The sequence below is a fragment of the Dermochelys coriacea genome, chromosome 5 (assembly GCF_009764565.3).
Source record: "Dermochelys coriacea isolate rDerCor1 chromosome 5, rDerCor1.pri.v4, whole genome shotgun sequence".
NCBI classification, from domain to species: Eukaryota; Metazoa; Chordata; order Testudines; family Dermochelyidae; genus Dermochelys; species Dermochelys coriacea.
The window spans coordinates 54,321,869-54,339,545 of record NC_050072.1 but is presented as its reverse complement, the minus strand read 5'-3'; the positions used below and the strand labels follow the sequence as shown (position 1 = coordinate 54,339,545).

The following is a 17,677-nucleotide window of genomic DNA, read 5'->3' as shown; positions in this document are numbered from 1 at the left end:
TTTTTTACCCACTCACTCTAGGGCAGGGGTAGTCAATAGGCAGACCATGGCTGAATCTGGACCACCAGATGATTTTGAACGGACCCCCAAATCTTTTTATTTACATTTTATTTTATTTTATTTGGAGTCTTGACTATACCTTGACAAGAAATTTTGACTTTGACAAAAAATAATTGACTACCCCTACTCTAGGACATCCACCTTTACCCAATTCCCAGGGTGCAAGGCGTAACCCTCTTAATTTAGGCACCCACCCTTACCCGATTCCTGGGGCTCAGGGCATAACCTTCTGCGGGATTGTGGGGTATTTTATCAGTGAAAGAACCTTACACAGTAATACCCTAAACCTCTATTTATTAACAATCACCAAAACAGAATGCACACACTAAGCATACAAGGCTCACCACTCCCAATAAGGCAGATGAACTTTTCCTGGTGGCCAGTCAGGTTCAGGTAATCTGGGACTCCAGCGTTTGTATGATCTAGTTGGCAGAGTGTTGAGGTCTGGTAGCTCTGATCTTGGGCTGTGTCCTGGAGTTGGTTCCAAAGAACTTCCTTTTGGAGCCCAGTTTATATAACGAACCTTAAGTCCTGCTTAGCTATACCGTAACCCATCATTTTACTAAAGTATTACAAAATAATTCTTTGGCCAATTCTAACATATTGCAAAACAATTATTTAACCATACCCCATCCCCTTAGTTGATTTAAATCTTGCAAAATTAGTTATTTAACAGACAGAAACAATCAAAGAACCAGGCAGAACCCATACAGATAAACAATAGAGAAGTAGGGACCATAAAGGCAAAACAATAAAGTGGAGATTTCACAAACACAACAGTTGATAAGTGATTCCTTGCCAGACAGAATGCTATCAAACAAAGGTTTTTTTAAAAAAAAAATCTTAAAATCTGTTTCCTTATCTAGTGGTGGTGGGTACTATTAGTACAGGCGCGCCTTCTTAACAGCCTGATATTTCATTGTTCTAATGCACTTTAGATGGAATGTGAGGATGTGACTTTCTGCTTCTTGGCTCATGGCTGCTGCTGTGGCTGCAGAAAAAGGCCTCATACTTGCAGTTCCATAGTCTTTTCTCCTGCTTCTCAAAGTCCCATCTTACTCCTTTCTTCCTCCAGGGCTTCTTTGCCTACCTGGTCTGCATGCCTTTTGTGCATTCAGTCATAGTAAATGTGTTTACACTTTTTCATGTGTCTCTAGGCTTTTGGTCCTAAGGGCTTGATCCAAAGCCCACTGAAGTGAATAGAAAACTACCATTGACTTCAATGGGCTTTGGATCTGTGCAATTAACATAGGCAGTGTGTGAACCACCCATTCAGGGAGGATAGCCCCCAGCCACGTCCCTTCTGCCCGAGGTCACTCCCCTCCCCCGCCAGAGCCCCGAGCTCCCCACCGCAGCCTCCAGTGCCCCCAGCCCTAGAGTGCCAGGCAGGCGGCGTGGCCCCCAGCACCCGCAGCCACAGACCACTAGGCTGCATGAGCACCAGTCCCAGCTGCCCTGAGTCCCAGGCCACAGGCCAGCCCGCCCTAATCCCAACGACAGCCTGGGCCCAGGGGAAGAGTGGGAAGCAGGACAGGGACCTCGGAATGGAGCATGGGAGGCCCACACCTTGTTATCTGGGGAGGCTCAGCATCACCTGGCCTGTGATACTCACCCATGGCCATTAACTTCAATGGGAGCAAAATTAGACCCTATATTTGAGATCTACATTTCTAGGCAGTTTAGTTCAGTACAGACCACATTTGTGGAATTACAAAGTCTTTTTTCTTGACCTATTTATACAGTGAGTTTAGTAATTTTCTTGTAATAAGTGGATCTTTGGTGATTCCTTACTTAGTATTAGTCAGTGTTTCTAATGATAAAAGACAACAGAATCTGGAGCTATTTCCAGAAGGGCTGAGCGTATTACATCCATTTTTGCAAGTTACGCATGGAGCAGAGGTGGGGATAGGGGAGGTGTGCTGCGAAGGGAATTAATCCATCTACTGGGTAGCTGGGCTGCTGCGCTGATTGCCACCTCAAATCTTGTGCTTTCTGGGGTTAGCCTAAGGCAGGGATTGGCAACCTTTGACACATGGCCCTTCAGGGAAATCCGCTGGCGGGCCAGGCCGGTTTGTTTATCTGCAGCATCCGCAGGTTTGGCCAATCACAGCTCCCACTGGCCGCGGTTCACTGTTCCAGGCCAATAGGGACTGCAGGAAGCAGTGGTCAGCATATCCCTCGGCCCGCACCACTCCCCGCAGCTCCCATTGGCCTGGAACGGCAAACCATGGCCAGTGGGAGCTGCAATCAGCCAAACATGAAGACACTGCAGGTAAACAAACCGTCCCAGCCCGCCAGTGGATTTCCCTGATGGGCCACATGCCAAAGGTTGCCGATCCCTGTCCTAAGGCAACACAGTCTATTGAATGACGTATGTTTGACACAGAGAAGCTCCAGAACACATGAGATCTGAAGAGAACAACTGGTTCAGCTGACTGTACTAAACATGATGATCTGTCAGAGTACCTGGAATAGCAGCCTGCTGAAGGCAAAATGGAGCTTGGAGTAGGGAATCTGGGGTAGAGGAGAAAAGGAGGAGTTGATGATGTGTGCGTGCGTACATGAAGGGAAGGGGAGGGCGAATTTCATTGGCTTGAAAGAAGGCAGGTGATAGCATAAAGAAAGGCATTTGAAGAGGAGTTGACAAAAGTTTTAGATAAATTTGGATAAGCTTCCAAACTCTGGGAAAAACCTCAGTCAACTGAATTTAACCCTCACTTCAGGGCTACAATAAAATATGAGGAGAAAATTGGACATCCTTTCATGTACTGGTGCCTTCTGTATTATTATTTTAAAAAATGCTCATCAGTAATACAGTTTGGGCCAAAACAAGCCTCAAATGAATAATCTTATTCCACCCTGTCAAAAATCTTCACTGACTGCAAGGTCATGGTGCCATCAAAGTAGTATGTGAATCAAGGGTCAGACTGTGGAGTTCTTCCTCACTGCTTGAGCGCTCTTATCCACGTGTAGTCCCCATTGCTTTTAGTTGGACTATTCACATGAGTAAGTGCTCACCAGTATGAATAAGGGTTCCATAATCTGGCCCCCAAAGGACCACACATTTTAAAAGAATGATCCATTGTGAGTGACCATATTTGTACATGACAGATTATTGATGGAAGGGCATTGAGTGTTCTGGAAAACCATTGTTGTGTACAGGGTTACATTGAGCAATGACATAAGGTTGTGATTTGTACAAGGTAAAGGATTGCTGACTCTTTGGAGTCATGGGAGATTAACTCTGTGCTGACCACTGATGACAAGTCTTTTGTCCTTTGCTTCCCTGAGCACACACGCTGGTTTCTTTCTTTATTCAAGGGAAAGTAATCTGCCCCACTCCTATACTTGTCATAAGTTACTTCCTGCAGGGTGGCAGCTCAGCTGTGCTGATTGGCTCCTTAATCCTCCCTCCTGCCTGCCCACTCCCTGACCACCAGTGTTGGAAGGAGAGTAGTGAGACTACAAACTGCTCTACCTTTTGAATTGTTACCTGTTACAATGTAGCCTTGCACCCCATCCTTCATGCATTCGCTGGGTCACAGTCTGACCCTTTGTAAATAGATGAAATCAATAATTTACTTACTAATGTTAATTTATCAATTATGTATCATCAGTAATACAGTTTGGGCCAAAACAAGCCTCAAATGAATAATCTTATTCCACCCTGTCAAAAATCTTCACTGGCTGCAAGGTCATGGTGCCATCAAAGTAGTATGTGAATCAAGGGTCAGATTGTGGAGTTCTTCCTCACTGGTTGAGCGCTGTTATCCACGTGTCTATTCATCAATGAAGCAAGGACTACATTAGAGGTACCTTCTCATTTCAAATTGTAGAGCTTTATTATCAAAGATAAAACTAGTATAGTAAGCCTGGTACTAAATACCTGCAGTATAGTACAACACAGCTGTAGGAAAGTGATCACGCAGAACTAATTGTATCAAATAGGTAATGTTTACTACTGCATAGATCATGTATCCCATTTTGTAAAAGCTAGAATATAGACTAATGGTTCTTTTTATTTATTTGTTTGTTTTGTTTTGTTTTCTTTTTTCTTTCTTTTTTTTTTTTCAAATTCTATCAGAAAATGGACCCCGTCTACTTGTGGAAGCAGAACAAATGAAAGTCTTCTCACACAGGGGTGGCAATATCACACTACCGTGTAAATTTTACCATGACCATACATCAGCCGGCTCAGGAACCCACAAGATCCGTGTCAAGTGGACCAAACTCACCTCAGATTACCTCAAGGAAGTGGATGTCTTTGTCGCAATGGGAGTCCACCAGAAGAGTTATGGAAACTACCAGGGCAGGGTGTTTCTGAAAAAAGGCAGTGAAAATGATGCTTCTCTTGTAATCACAGATATAACACTGGAGGATTATGGGAGATATAAATGTGAGGTGATTGAAGGATTAGAGGATGACACAGCAGTAGTATCTCTGGATTTACAAGGTAGGAGGTATTTGCATTACAGATTTACGGGGCATTAACAATGACATTCTTTTCCAAGTAAATATGGAAGAACATAATGGTAACTGTTATGGCAATATGGAAAAGAGATTTTATACTTATCCTATTTAGCAGTTACATTTATTATTCTAGTGTATATTGTAATCAGTTTTTCAATATGAACTACTGTCTACCCTAATGACAGGTTTCAGAGTAGCAGCCATGTTAGTCTATATCCGCAAAAAGAAACGGAGGACTTGTGGCACCTTAGAGACTAACAAATTTATTTGAGCATAAGCTTTCGTAAGCTACAGCTCACTCCAATGTTAGTCTCTAAGGTGCCACAAGTACTCCTTTTCTGTCTACCCTAATGATATGTTTATGATCATTGGAAATGTATTGAGGAAGTGATGGTTATTATAAAATTTCAGTACGGATATTCAGATTGAATAATAGTCAATCAAAAAAGTGGATTGATCACACAGGGTCATATTTTGCCACCCATACTCACATTGATTAGTACCATTAAATGCTGATTTCTCTGGGGCTATTGAGGAGTAAGGTTTCAGAGTAGCAGCCGTGTTAGTCTGTATTCGCAAAAAGAAAAGGAGTACCGGTGGCACCTTAGAGACTAACAAATTTATTAGAGCATAAGCTTTCGTGAGCTACAGCTCACTTCATCGGATGCATTCCGATGAAGTGAGCTGTAGCTCACGAAAGCTTATGCTCTAATAAATTTGTTAGTCTCTAAGGTGCCACCGGTACTCCTTTTCTTTTTGAGGAGTAAGGTATTACACATGACTGGGGGTGGCAGAATTGGTTTGCTAGCTATTACCTGCTTCTTTTGCATATTGGTTCCTCTAATAGCTAATGTACAGTGTATTCTGAAGTAGATTTTTCTCTGAAAATCATTTATTAAGAAAAAAAGAGAGAATGTTTGTTCCTAGTCTGCAGCATATCAAGCCATGATTGTTTTAAGATCTAAACACATAAACTCCACCCCCATCCACTTACCCACCACTACTACATTTAAAGCTGTGTTCCTGTGTCAGTAAAAGCAAGGGCTTAATTTAAAAATTAAGAACTGCTCTGTACTTTCCAGGGAACCCTGTTTAGGAAAAAGCACAGGTCATACTGTATTTTTTGTAGTTCAATTCATTTTAACCCTCTTCCTTTGCATAGGCCCTTATGTCTTCTTTAACGTATGATTTCTGGCCACATTATATTCACACTAACATGAAATGTAGAATTAATTCCAGAATACCAAAACTTCAAACTCTCAGGAGCTTTCAATGAATAAAATTTGAATAGCTCTTGCACAGAATTCTGCAAATTGTGCTTAACTTCAAATGGTAATTTTGCGGGAACACAACACAGTATGTCAGCTACAACCATTTGGTTTCATACTTATTTTATTAAGTTCTTCTGAGTTACTGAGCCATGCTTGCAATGTGGGATGGCCAGAGTTGTTTAGGGACAGAAGAAACAGCTGTCAGATTGCTAACACCACCATATCAGACCAAATCATATCATGAGTGATAGAAGTATTACGGGAAGTGTCTGGAGTGCATTGTACTCTGGGAATCTTGGGCTACTAGATTGTGATAGCCATCATAAATTAGACCAGCCTTGTTTATGTGAGGATGGGGTCAAGTTAGCCCCCAGCCCATCCCCGTATCAGAGGAAACAGAAGGTGGCTAAGATCTGTGCTTGAAACTCCTTAAATTTGGCCCTATGACTTTACAGACAGCATTATGAATTACTACCATAGACACAGGGTAAAGTCATATTTTATAAGGCTTTCTGCCATTCACTTAACCAAAAGGACATGAAGAGGGAATATGTTTAAATAGTTTCCTAAGAAATGCCAAAATTTTCTTTAAATTTTGGTAAAGTTGAATATTTTTTCCCAGCTCTAGAATTAAATACTGCTCTAAAATACATTTGCAAATGATCTGCAAAAGCATCTGCTATATGTAATCAATAGTTATTTCACTCAATGGGGCTCTTGCAAACAGTGAGTTTAACATACAAATAAAACAGAAAAATCTGCGAAATGGGCCTTAAGTTTTTTGTGCTATAAATAAAGAACAACAAATTCTGATCTCATATAAATTGGTAAGTCAATGGAATTACATCAGATTTTTCACTGGTGTAAATGAGATCAGAACTGACCCTGTTTTTTCCAAGGTATTCAATATTGATTTGTGTAGTGAATTGAAAAATTACATTCAAGAGTGCTGTGTCTGTTTTTGTGGATGCCTCCCTGCTGTCCATACATGCCACCAAATGTGTGTCTGAGAGAAGACCCTTACAGATGCCAAGTTATCTCCTGACACTGTTTAGAAAAATATCTGACTTGTGCACCTGCAAATCAATGAAGGATGTGAATCCTTGACCTTCACAGTGGTCTATTGTATGCTTTGGTATTTATTTTATTTGCAAGTAAGACTATCTCTCTGTTTGTTGAAGCCAGATATGTGGAATGGCCTTGCCTTAGTTCTCCATGTTCATTTCTCAACTTCAGGTGCATTCCATTTGTCAATACAGAAAAACCCACATAGCTTCAATGCTATTGTGAAAGGCAAAAGTATTCAACTTACATTTTTTCACCCCATTGTTATTATTAGTCTCTATCGCTTCAATGTCACAGAATAATGTAACTCTTTGTTAGAGAAAATTAAACTTGTATACAGGTTAAGTCAACTAAAACTCATTTTTGAGTGGAGAGAAAAAATGAGTAGGAGGCAAAAGGCATTTGGCTTTATACAGCAAACCCGACTTATGCAAATCCAAGCTTACGGAAAAACTTCCGTAAGCTAGAAATAGGAGGGTTTGGGTTGTTGGGTTTTTTTGCATAATGGCCTGAGATACGTTTCCGACTTATGCAAATTTCAACTTACATCAGGTGTTCCGGAATGGAATGCTTGGGTAAGTCAGGGACCGTCTGTATTATCCTTTTGCCAGAGGCATCCATGTACTCAGTCACATCTTTGCACAAGGAAATATTGTATTAGCTGCTCAGTGCAGCTGTTCTGATTATGACATGAATCACTGAAGTGACATATCAGGTTCAGTTACTGAAAGTCAATAGGCTGACTGACTGATATCTAGGTGAGATTCTGTGATGAGCCTCTTAGAGGCTCAAAGCCCAGGGGGAAGAGGGGCTATGGTAGTTTCTAAAGATAATTGTGCTCTCCCCTTCCCTTAAACAACCCTGGGGGCTGCTGTATGGACCATAGTACTGCTAGGGGTGACCATACCTCCCTTATTTTAAGATTATTGAGAGGTATTAAAATTGATACTAAGTACCATGTTGAACATTGAATTGATGCTTATAATAATTGAATTGTATATTTGCGGGCAGTAGAAATGTACACTTGAGAGAAAAATATATGATATGCTAAGGGAAATTGTGTTTCCCTAAAACGTCCCTTTAAAATAAAGCATTATCCCTTATTTTCACATGGTTTCCCCTTATTTCCATCCAACAAAGGTGATTACTCTAAATTCTGCCCAGAAACATTGCCTGCTGAGATTTGACCCCCAACATGCCCCTATCACCCCCTACCCCGTATCTAGTGTGACCAGACGTCCTGATATTATCAGAACCATCCTGATATTAGGGGCTTTGTCTTATATACGCAACTATCACTCCCCTTTCCCCCTCTGAAAAAAAGGTATCTTGATTTTTCACACTTGCTATCTGGTCATCCTGCCCGTATCAAGTGTGCTCTCTGTGCCATGGCTAGCAAAAGGTCCTTGAAGGTTAGCTTTACAGCTGTTTTTTGCAGTGCCATCACTGGGAGAATCCTTTCTTAGATGGATAGGACCTCTTTACACCACTCCAGCCCTTTTATTGAATGTAAAGGGGCCAGAGTGGGGGTAAGATCTCACCGCTAATTATCTGTCCTTAAAAAGTATTCTTTATCATACTACAAATTTGAAATCGGACGGTGTTGCTCCTTTGAATTCAAAGTTGACTAGTTCCCTCCTATTTAAACTGAAAAGGGTTCCAGCTCACTAGCAACCGCCGTAAGAGGAGTGCATGAAGTGATCACTTAGATAAATGAATGGGAGTTCTTGTGTGAGTGGGGGTGAGGGTTCTACAATCATGCCTGTACATAAAAACGCTTGTACATGCACACGGAGCTGTGAACTTTCTGAATTAACTAGATCAATATTTGGAAGTTTTCAATATGTTAAAAAAATAGTTAGTGATCTTTTTGATCTACCAAACATAGCTGCTTAATAACCAAGATACACTTTCTAACATTTGTTATGAAAATGACAAGTGTCTCCTAAGAAGATTAAATTTGATTAAACACACTTACGTTTGAAGTGAGCATATATTTAATGTGCTTTAATCCTCATACTCTCCCTTTGCATTCCTCCATATTCATTTCTTAGCTCATCTGCATTTTTCACAGTGCAGACTTTGATTGCAGTTGTATGTATCTATACAATGCAAAAGAGATCTCTTCAGAGCAAATCAGTTTCTTGGGGGGGAAATAAAGGGTATCAGCCCATCCTTTGCTATCCCAACATTCAAGAGCTGCTACAAATAGTAAGGGCTATCTCAGAGGAGGAAAATTCCACATCTGTAGTGCAGTGTCCTTCAATGCTAGCCCAAGGATGCTAATTGGCAGAGAGACAAAACATTTATTTCCAGGAATGCCCCTGGCAGTACAAAAAAGCTAATCACTTCAATGTGAGTTTACTATACAAAACACTAAAGCTTTGGCTAGGTGAAGGTGTATTTATCATCTCAGTGACCTCGTCCTCTACTTCAGTTCAGATTAGTGTTTTTGTTTTTGTAGAATATTGGACTCCTGGAAACATAATTAAATAAACTGTCCATAGTAATTGGAGAATATTTCAATCCTAGCTTTCAAATAGCAATGTAAATAAATTCTTTTAATAATTGATAAACATTTTTAAACAGCTTGCTGTACTATATATTATTCTATTTCATTTTAACAGGACAAAATTGAATACACCCAAGAATACACCAAAGAATATCACTTAGAGCAGTACTTAAGTTAATTGACTCCACTTTATTAAATACTATTAATATTTTCTGCCTGCTCTCAGGAGCAGTGTAGTCAGGTGGATAGAGCATAGGTCTGGGACTTGGGAGACTTGGTCATATTCCTGGCTCAGCCATTGGCCTGCTGGCTGACCTTGAGGCAGTTACATCACTGCTCTCTGCCTCAGTTTACCCATCTGTAAAATGGGGATAATGAGCCTTACTGCCTTTGTAAAGTACTTTGAGACCTACTGACAAATAGCACTATATAAAAGCTAGGTATTATTACATTCTTTATAAGCAAAAGCCAGATGGCTTAAAGTTTACATTTAATGTTCTTTACTTCAGCTCTTCCCCTATACTTAGGGCCCTACCAAATTCACGGTCCATTTTTGTAAATTTCATTGTCATAGCATTTTAAAAATCTTGAATTTCATGGTTTCATATATTTAAATCTTAAATGTCATGGTGTTGTAACAAACCATAAATATGTATTTTAAAACAGCAAAATATAAACATGTAAAGCTCTTAAATCAGCATTTCTCAAACTGGGGGGGGGGCGACCCAAGAGAAGGGCGCAAGGCTATTGTGTGGGGGGGGATAGGGGTCACTGTATTGGCACCCTTGCCTCTGCACTGCCTTCAGATCTGGGTGGCCAGAGAGCAGTGTAGTGATCAGTAGCAATGCAGACGTAAGGTTGGCACTACACCACACTCTCCGGCTGCCCAGCTCTGAAGGCAGCACAGAAGTAAGGGTGGCAGTATTGTGACCCCCTCTTCCTCCTGCCCCCGCCACATACACACACAATAGCCTTACAGTCCCTTTTGGGTCAAGACCCCACTTTGAGAAATGTGTACTTTTGTATACATTTACGCTATAGTACAGTATAGGGTAAAAGTACAGAAAAGACCAGCTTTCATGGCGGAAACCGGATTTCTTGGTCTGTGATATGTTTTTCATGGTCATGAATATGGTAGAGCCCTACCTATGTTTTAATGTTGATGTAATGATATCCAGTTGAGCTCTTCACATTTTCATTACATACAGTACTCTGCACCCTGGACTAACAGTAGTATTGTAATATTTTCTTCTTAATTTATGTCTAGCTAACAATGGATCTGTAATTGAAAGAAATATACTTCTGTATGCATACTTTTAAATTCACACACCCACAAACTACTTTAAAATAATATTAAAAATTCACTTCTGTGCTGCTGCCTATAATGAATCTTGTTTGCAGTGTAGCCGTAGCTGTGCTGGTTCCAGTATATTAGACACACAAGGTAGGTGAGGCAATCTTTTATGCGACCCAGTTGGTTCAATAAAAGATATTACCTCACCCACTTTGTCTCTCTGTAGTGAATTTTGTTGGGATTGTACAGAAAAATCCCTTTTGTTGTTCCCTTTCTCTGGCTCATCCCTTTTTGTATTTCTAGACAACACCTATCACATCATGAGGAACTACTGCAAAGAAATATATGCATTGTTATTACTATTGTTTATTAGAGTTTCAGTACTGTGCATGGATATATATATAGTCAATCAGACAACTGCTTTTGGTCATCCATGCTCTACTACTGAGGGAATTCTGTGCCACTGCACAGAATTCATGTCTCCCACAGATTTCTTTGTTTCCCCACAGAAAAATTACTTTCTGATGAGGAAGCAAAGGGAAGCCACAGGAGTGGTCATGCATCTCTCCCCAGTAGCACAAGTGCATCCTTTTGGGCACACAGAGCAGCTGGTAGAGAGGTAAATTACTGCGGAGGGAGGGGAGGGGACAGGGGGCTGGTGTTTGCTCAGACCCATGTGGGGGCCATGTCAGACCCATGTGGGGGCCATGTCAGACCCATGTGGGGGCAGGTCAGACCCATCCTTTGTCTGCCCAACCCCGTGCATCAGAATCCCCATATCCAAACCCCACTGCTAAGCCTCACCCCTGCACTCAGAACCCCCACCCACGCACAGAGCCCCTCATACTTGAACTCCCACTCCATCAAGCTCCACCCCCCCACACATCTGGCTGTGGATCTTATCCTGTGCTGGGCTCAACTGCTAGTCCTGGCTGGGCTGGGAGTAGGGGAGGAGTTCACTTTCCCAGCATGAAGTGGCCAGGGCTTGGGCAGACCCACCCTCAGAAACATCCCCTGGCTGCAGAAAGCTCCCTCCCCCCACTTTCTGCCTTCATCACTCCTCAGCTGCAGGGGGAGGTGTCACTGTATGGTGAACTGCTCCCCCATCCACCCAACCTCCATGAATCTGGACGCCCCATACCCAGAACCCCTTGCTGAGCCTCACCCCCTGCATTCAGAACATCCAACTGGTCCCCCCTGCTGAGCTCACCCCCCACCACCACCGATACCCAGAATGCCCCACCGAGTTCCCCATACCCAAACCCCCACCATGCTGAGCCTCACCCCTGCATCCAGATCCCCATCCCTGCACCCAGACCACACCTACGCTGAGCCCCCACCTCAAACCGCAATCCCAATGAGCCCCACTCCCCTATGCACCTGAACCACCTTGACAAGCCAGCCCACACTGAACCCCCATCCCATTAAGCCCCAACCAGCTGCACCTGGGCCCCCACCCCACCCTCCACTGAGCCCCATTCCCCACCCCCAGACTGCCCCTGCCAAACCCCATCCACCCACACCCAGACCTCCCCCCCCCCAGTGAGCCCCAAATTCCTTCACTTGGCTCCACCACTGAGTTCCATTGTCCCTGCATCCAGAATCCCCCCATGAGCCCCTGTACATCCAGATCCCCCCCCACACACACACACACGGACCCTCCTACTAAGCCACCTGCACCCAGATTGCCCCACACAGAACCTTTTCAGCCCACACCTGGTCCCCCCCCCGACCCCAAGCCCCTCCACACTTGGCTCTTGCCGGGCTGAGCCTGTCTGCCCACACCTGGTGTACCTGGCGCAGAGGGGCAGGCCCAGCCCTTGCTCTGTGTTAGGGTCAGGTGCAGCATCACTGCTGAGTCCATGTCCTGGGGGGGGGGAGGGCTGCTGAGTGATCTCCCACCTCCATGCAGCGTGCTCCTCACTGCCATGCTGGAGCCTCCACATTTATTTATTAATTAATAAATAACAAATAAAATTTTCAGAATTTTAAAATGTGCCCAGCGTTTTTATTTTTTTAGCGCATAATTCAGGCAGGAGTAATGTTCAAGAAAGATGAAATCATATTGGAACAGGAGCAAAGAACTGCTGCTAGGATGATCAGGGAAAAGGAGGTCCTATCTTATAAGAGGAGACTAGAAGAGCTTGGCTTGTTTAGTCTAGCAAAATGAAGGCTGAGCGGTGATATGATTATGCTATAAATACATCTTCAGGGTAGACACCAGGGAAGGTGAAGAGCTATTTAAGCTAATGGACAAAGCTGGCCAAAGAACAAATAGGCATTAAACTGCCCATGAACAAATTAGAAGAAGGTTTTAATCATCAGAAGGGTGAGGTCTGGAACAGCCTCCTAACAGGAGTTGTTGGGGTAAACAACTTAATTAGTTTTAAGTGAAAGCTGGACAAATATATGATTGGGATTGTATGATGAGGTTTCTTCTTATAGTGGGAGGCAGGGCTCCCGAGCTTTGGGAGTCCCTTCTGCTTTATATGTGCCTAAATCTCATGCTTCAGAGCTTCAGCTGGTCACCTGCAGGTAGGGTGACCAGATGTTCTGGTTTTATAGGGACTGTCCCAATATTCTGGGCTTTTTCTTATATAGGCACCTATTACCACCCCACCCCCATCCCAATTTTCCACACTTTCTGTCTGGTCACTCTACCTTCAGGAGTCAGGAAGGGATTTTCCCTCCATTCCTCCTCCTTAGGGTTTGGGGCTTTTTTTGTCTCCTTCCTCTGAAGCACGAGGCATGTCCGTGGCTGGAGATGGGACACTGGATGGGGTGGATCAGGGCACTGATGTGATAACAAGCATTCTCCCTCTTAGGTACGTAGCTGGCTGGTTCCTGCTCACATGCTCAAAGTCTAAAACTGATCATCATATGTGGGGGTCAAGAAGGAATTTTCCTCCAGGTTAGCTTGGCAGTAATCTTGGGATTTTTTTAGCATTTTTCTGAAGCATATGGGTGCAGATTTCTTGCTGAAATTATCTGGGTATACGTCATTTAATCAATTCCTTGATATTGCAAGTGCCTCGGATACTGGAGCACTTTGATCCCTCCTATTATCTGCCTGTGGCACATAATTGTTTAATCTCTTGCAAGTTGTAATGCTTTGGTCTAATTTTGGTTGCTGGGTTTAGTGTATGTGTAGTGTGTGGTATTGGAGGGCTGTGATATTCAGGAGGTCAGACTAGAGGATTTGGTGGTCTCCTCTGGCCATAAACTCTATGTCTAACTGCTTTTGAAATAAATGGAATAGCATAGCTAAATCTCCATACATCACACTGGAAATGTGTTCAGAAGAGTTTGGCTTTTAATACCCATTGAAATTGAAATATGGTTTCTATTATATATGCGATTGAGACTACTTCCAAAAGAAAAGTTTAACATAGCTTCCAATGAATTCCCTTTCATGCAGCTCATAAAGCTTCTGCCTGTGAACCAAACAAGTCCTACTTTGCATCTCTGCTGAGCTGTTATGTAAGTCAAATAAAGAATGCATACATTTTGTTGCTGAGGTGAAAGGGTCTGGCACACACTCTCCAATAAAACCTGCCACGATTACAGGAGAGTGGAGCCACTTAATGAACTGGCTGTCCAATGATGGCTAGATCATCTGGGATCCATGGAGCAGTGTGAGAATGCCCAGCAGCCCAAAAAGTATAGCAGACTGAGAGACGGAGATGGATTCTGAAGGCGAGAGAAGGAATTCCCGTGTTCACTCTGAATTATAAAAACATGAAGTGGAAAATGCTGCTTAAGCCATCTAGTGTATTCCCCTGCTAGTGTAAGGCTGCTCCCTGCAGTACAGTGTATAGGGAACCTTACTGTATTCTGTGTTGACTCTGGCTACAAGAAGCCTTGCATTTCTGTTTAGACTAGAACTAAAGGAAGCCTATTTCTTTACTCTGGCTATGGATAGCCTTTCCATATTCCCACCCGCATCTTGGCTAAAAGAATTTTGGGTTGTCTTTTTCTGTCTATAAATACAATGGTCACCCATACAAGCTTGCTGACTGCATAAATGGTACCTCAGTAGATCCACGACTCCTATTTACTGCTGTCATTACAGTCCTGTTTAAGGTTACTTCATTATGTAAGGCACAATTGTGATGGTTTTAAGGGTGACTAATGTAAACTGCACTTGTTTACACTAGGAGCATGACACAAGTGACTAGAGAATTTCAGAAGGCTAATACTGGGTTTGTATTTAGAAATATTGTATTACATTAGAAGCACAAATATAATTGGCCTTCCCACTTCACAAACAGGCCTGTTCATTTAAAATGGGATTTGCAAAAGATCCTTAGCACCCAATTCCCACTGATTTTCAATGGGATTTGGGCACCCAGCTCCCATAAACTTGATCAAAAATCCCATCCCTTAACACATGTGTAAAGAAAGCATTTCTCAGCCAGAATAAAGAGTAAACGTAATAGGCTTCCTTCTCCTGGTATCGCCTCTACTGGTATACAAAGTAATAGACATCCTTCTACTGGTATCTTGAGATCCCAGATGGAAGATGAGATTAAAGAAGGATGGGAAAAATGTAGCCATCCGTTAAATGTTGTTGTCAGTAGTCTTCAATCCACTGAGTTTAATAGGGGTTTGAATGTGCACCGTGAATGTTCACAAACCAAAGATCTATCTGAATAGTACCAATATTGATATTATTGGGTGAATTTGATATTTCTCATCCCTAGCTAATTACAATCATTGCACTCACTTCATTTCCCCTCCCCCCGAGAATCATTAGGTGATTCGGCACTTTCCTTAGCTCACCAGAAGTATTGCAGGAAATACAGTTCTGTACTGTAGAGTCACAGAGTAGTCAGTGAATTTGGTTGTCATGTGAGCGACAGTACTTCTACACAAAAGGGGTGAATTTTATGGGGAGAAACTCAGCACTAAAGTCCAATCCTCAAAGGTATTTAGACACCTAACTCCCATTAAAATCAATGGGAATTAGGTTCCTGGGTACTTTTGAGGAAGTGGGCCCAACTGTATTCCTTTTCCCTTTTTCTCTTTCTAAATATTTATTTGACTAAGCTTGTAGTAAAAGCCAAAGCATGTGTTTGTACACTAAAATGAATCATTCAAATAAACACAGGTGTGTTTATTGAAATGTGCATTACTTCAAATAGTTGTCATGCTAACTTAATGGACTCATTCTGATTTCCGTTAGATCACCAGTTCTCAGGACTCTGATTTAATAAGTACAGAATCCTAGAACAAGTGTGATTGTGGGTCTGTCATTCAATTACAAATATCTTCAACAGCAACCTGAAGTGGCCTTGGTTCTTCTTGACCTTCTTCAGATGTAAAGAGAAGACAAACTGTTCTTTGAGAGGGTATATTTAAGTGAATTGAGTACTTATGAAAGGTCCTATATTGACAGTACTATAAATGGTAGCTGTGTCACTCCCAGGATATTAGAAAGAGAAGGTGGATGAGGTAATATCTTTTACTGCACCAACTTGTGTTGGTGAGAGAGAGCTTGAAAGCTTGTCTCTCTAGTATTGTAAATGTGTAATGCTCTAAGGATTTCTAACTTGCTTCACCAAAGTGAGGAGTTGCACCACTGAGGTCAATATAGGTACAGGTTTGGGTCCCTGATCTTCCACAAGTCATGTTCCTACAAATTGGCATGATGAACTCCTCCAGGATTAAGGTAGACGGTTGCAAATAAGCTTCCTACAAAGAAAAATCCCTTGCGAGGGTGGTAGAAGCACATAGATAGAGTGGTCAGCATGTTTTTTGTCTTGGAGGAGTTACATTTGACATGGTGACATGGAAAAAAGGGTGAGAAGGGAAATCACAATGCAGTTTTTTTTAGTGAATCAGGGCAAGGCTAAAGATGAGAATTATCATAACCACTACATTTGGTGGGGACATGCCAGTCTCTTACCAGCATAAGATTTACATGGTATTTAAAGTGCCCAAAGAGGGATCCATAGGCAGAAAAAGACAAATACACAAGGAACTGTCTTCCTTTTCCCCAAATCCTAAACTGAATTTATCACTGTTATGGAGAGGAGACGTTATCTAGTCATGGGATGAGATAGGGACTATAAATCAGGAGTTTTTGATTCCATTTCCAGCTCTGGAAAAATGTAACCTTCAGGATGGTGTTTTGCTCCATCCAAATATGTATGTGATGGATTGTTGTATAGAGATTGGTGACAAGAACTGAAGCTGAAGATGTTAGGTAACTAACTAGTGCACAAAAGGGTAAGAAGAGTAGCTGCAGTAGTAGAGAGATTTGTAATATAGGTCATCCCTATTAATTCAACATTAAAAGCTATAGGGAAAGAAGGTGCAGCAGCAGTAGATAACAATTAAATACAGGGTAAAGCAGAGCTACACAAAGCCTGGTTCACAGGACAAATCCAGCCTAAACTATCATGTAAATCACTCTTAGTCAGCATCTCCCTGTAGCTGCAGAGGGAAGTCAGTTTAATCAATTGCAAGTTTTTATTGTAAATGAACTCCAACAAAAAGCAACTTCTAATCTGTTGAGGAAGATACACCCACAAGCTAATGTTACAGTTGTGTGCATATTTCTGTGTTAAAACATTATAGCCAAAATTATTAAATGTGAGTGGAAACATTAAGCACCTAAATCCATAGTTAGCCACTTAAATAAAATTGTGTTTTACAGCAGTACACAATACCTAAAGATCCTAAACTCACTTCAACAATAGTCACTGGGCGGTCTGGTCACTGCTCAGCACCTCTGAAAATGAGGTTTTTTTCCAGGCCTGTTTGTGGATTTAGGTACCCAACTTGAACTGTTCACATTTATATGCAGAATAGATACAATCCTTGTTTCTGGTAAATTGCCAGTATTACCCTCAATAGTTCAATCGTTGGACACCCCTAAAGTAAAATGAATAACAAGACCAAATGAAAAAGAGATCCAGAATGAATTTAAACATGTAGAATATGTATACCTTATTATTTAAGATATAGTTAATAACATGATATGTATTACCTTTATTTTCA

The 17,677-nt window shown here is 41.9% G+C and overlaps 1 protein-coding gene across 4 annotated transcripts in view; it reads left to right on the top strand.

Moving 5' to 3' along the window:
- HAPLN1 (hyaluronan and proteoglycan link protein 1) overlaps window positions 1-17,677 on the top strand; it is a 92,080-nt gene that overhangs the window by 61,639 nt on the left and 12,764 nt on the right. For all 4 annotated transcript variants that reach the window (XM_038401150.2, XM_043515057.1, XM_043515056.1 and 1 more), the window contains one exon: window positions 4,145-4,513. In XM_038401150.2, coding sequence (XP_038257078.1) covers window positions 4,145-4,513 — 369 coding nt within the window. The remainder of the gene's footprint in view (window positions 1-4,144; window positions 4,514-17,677) is intronic.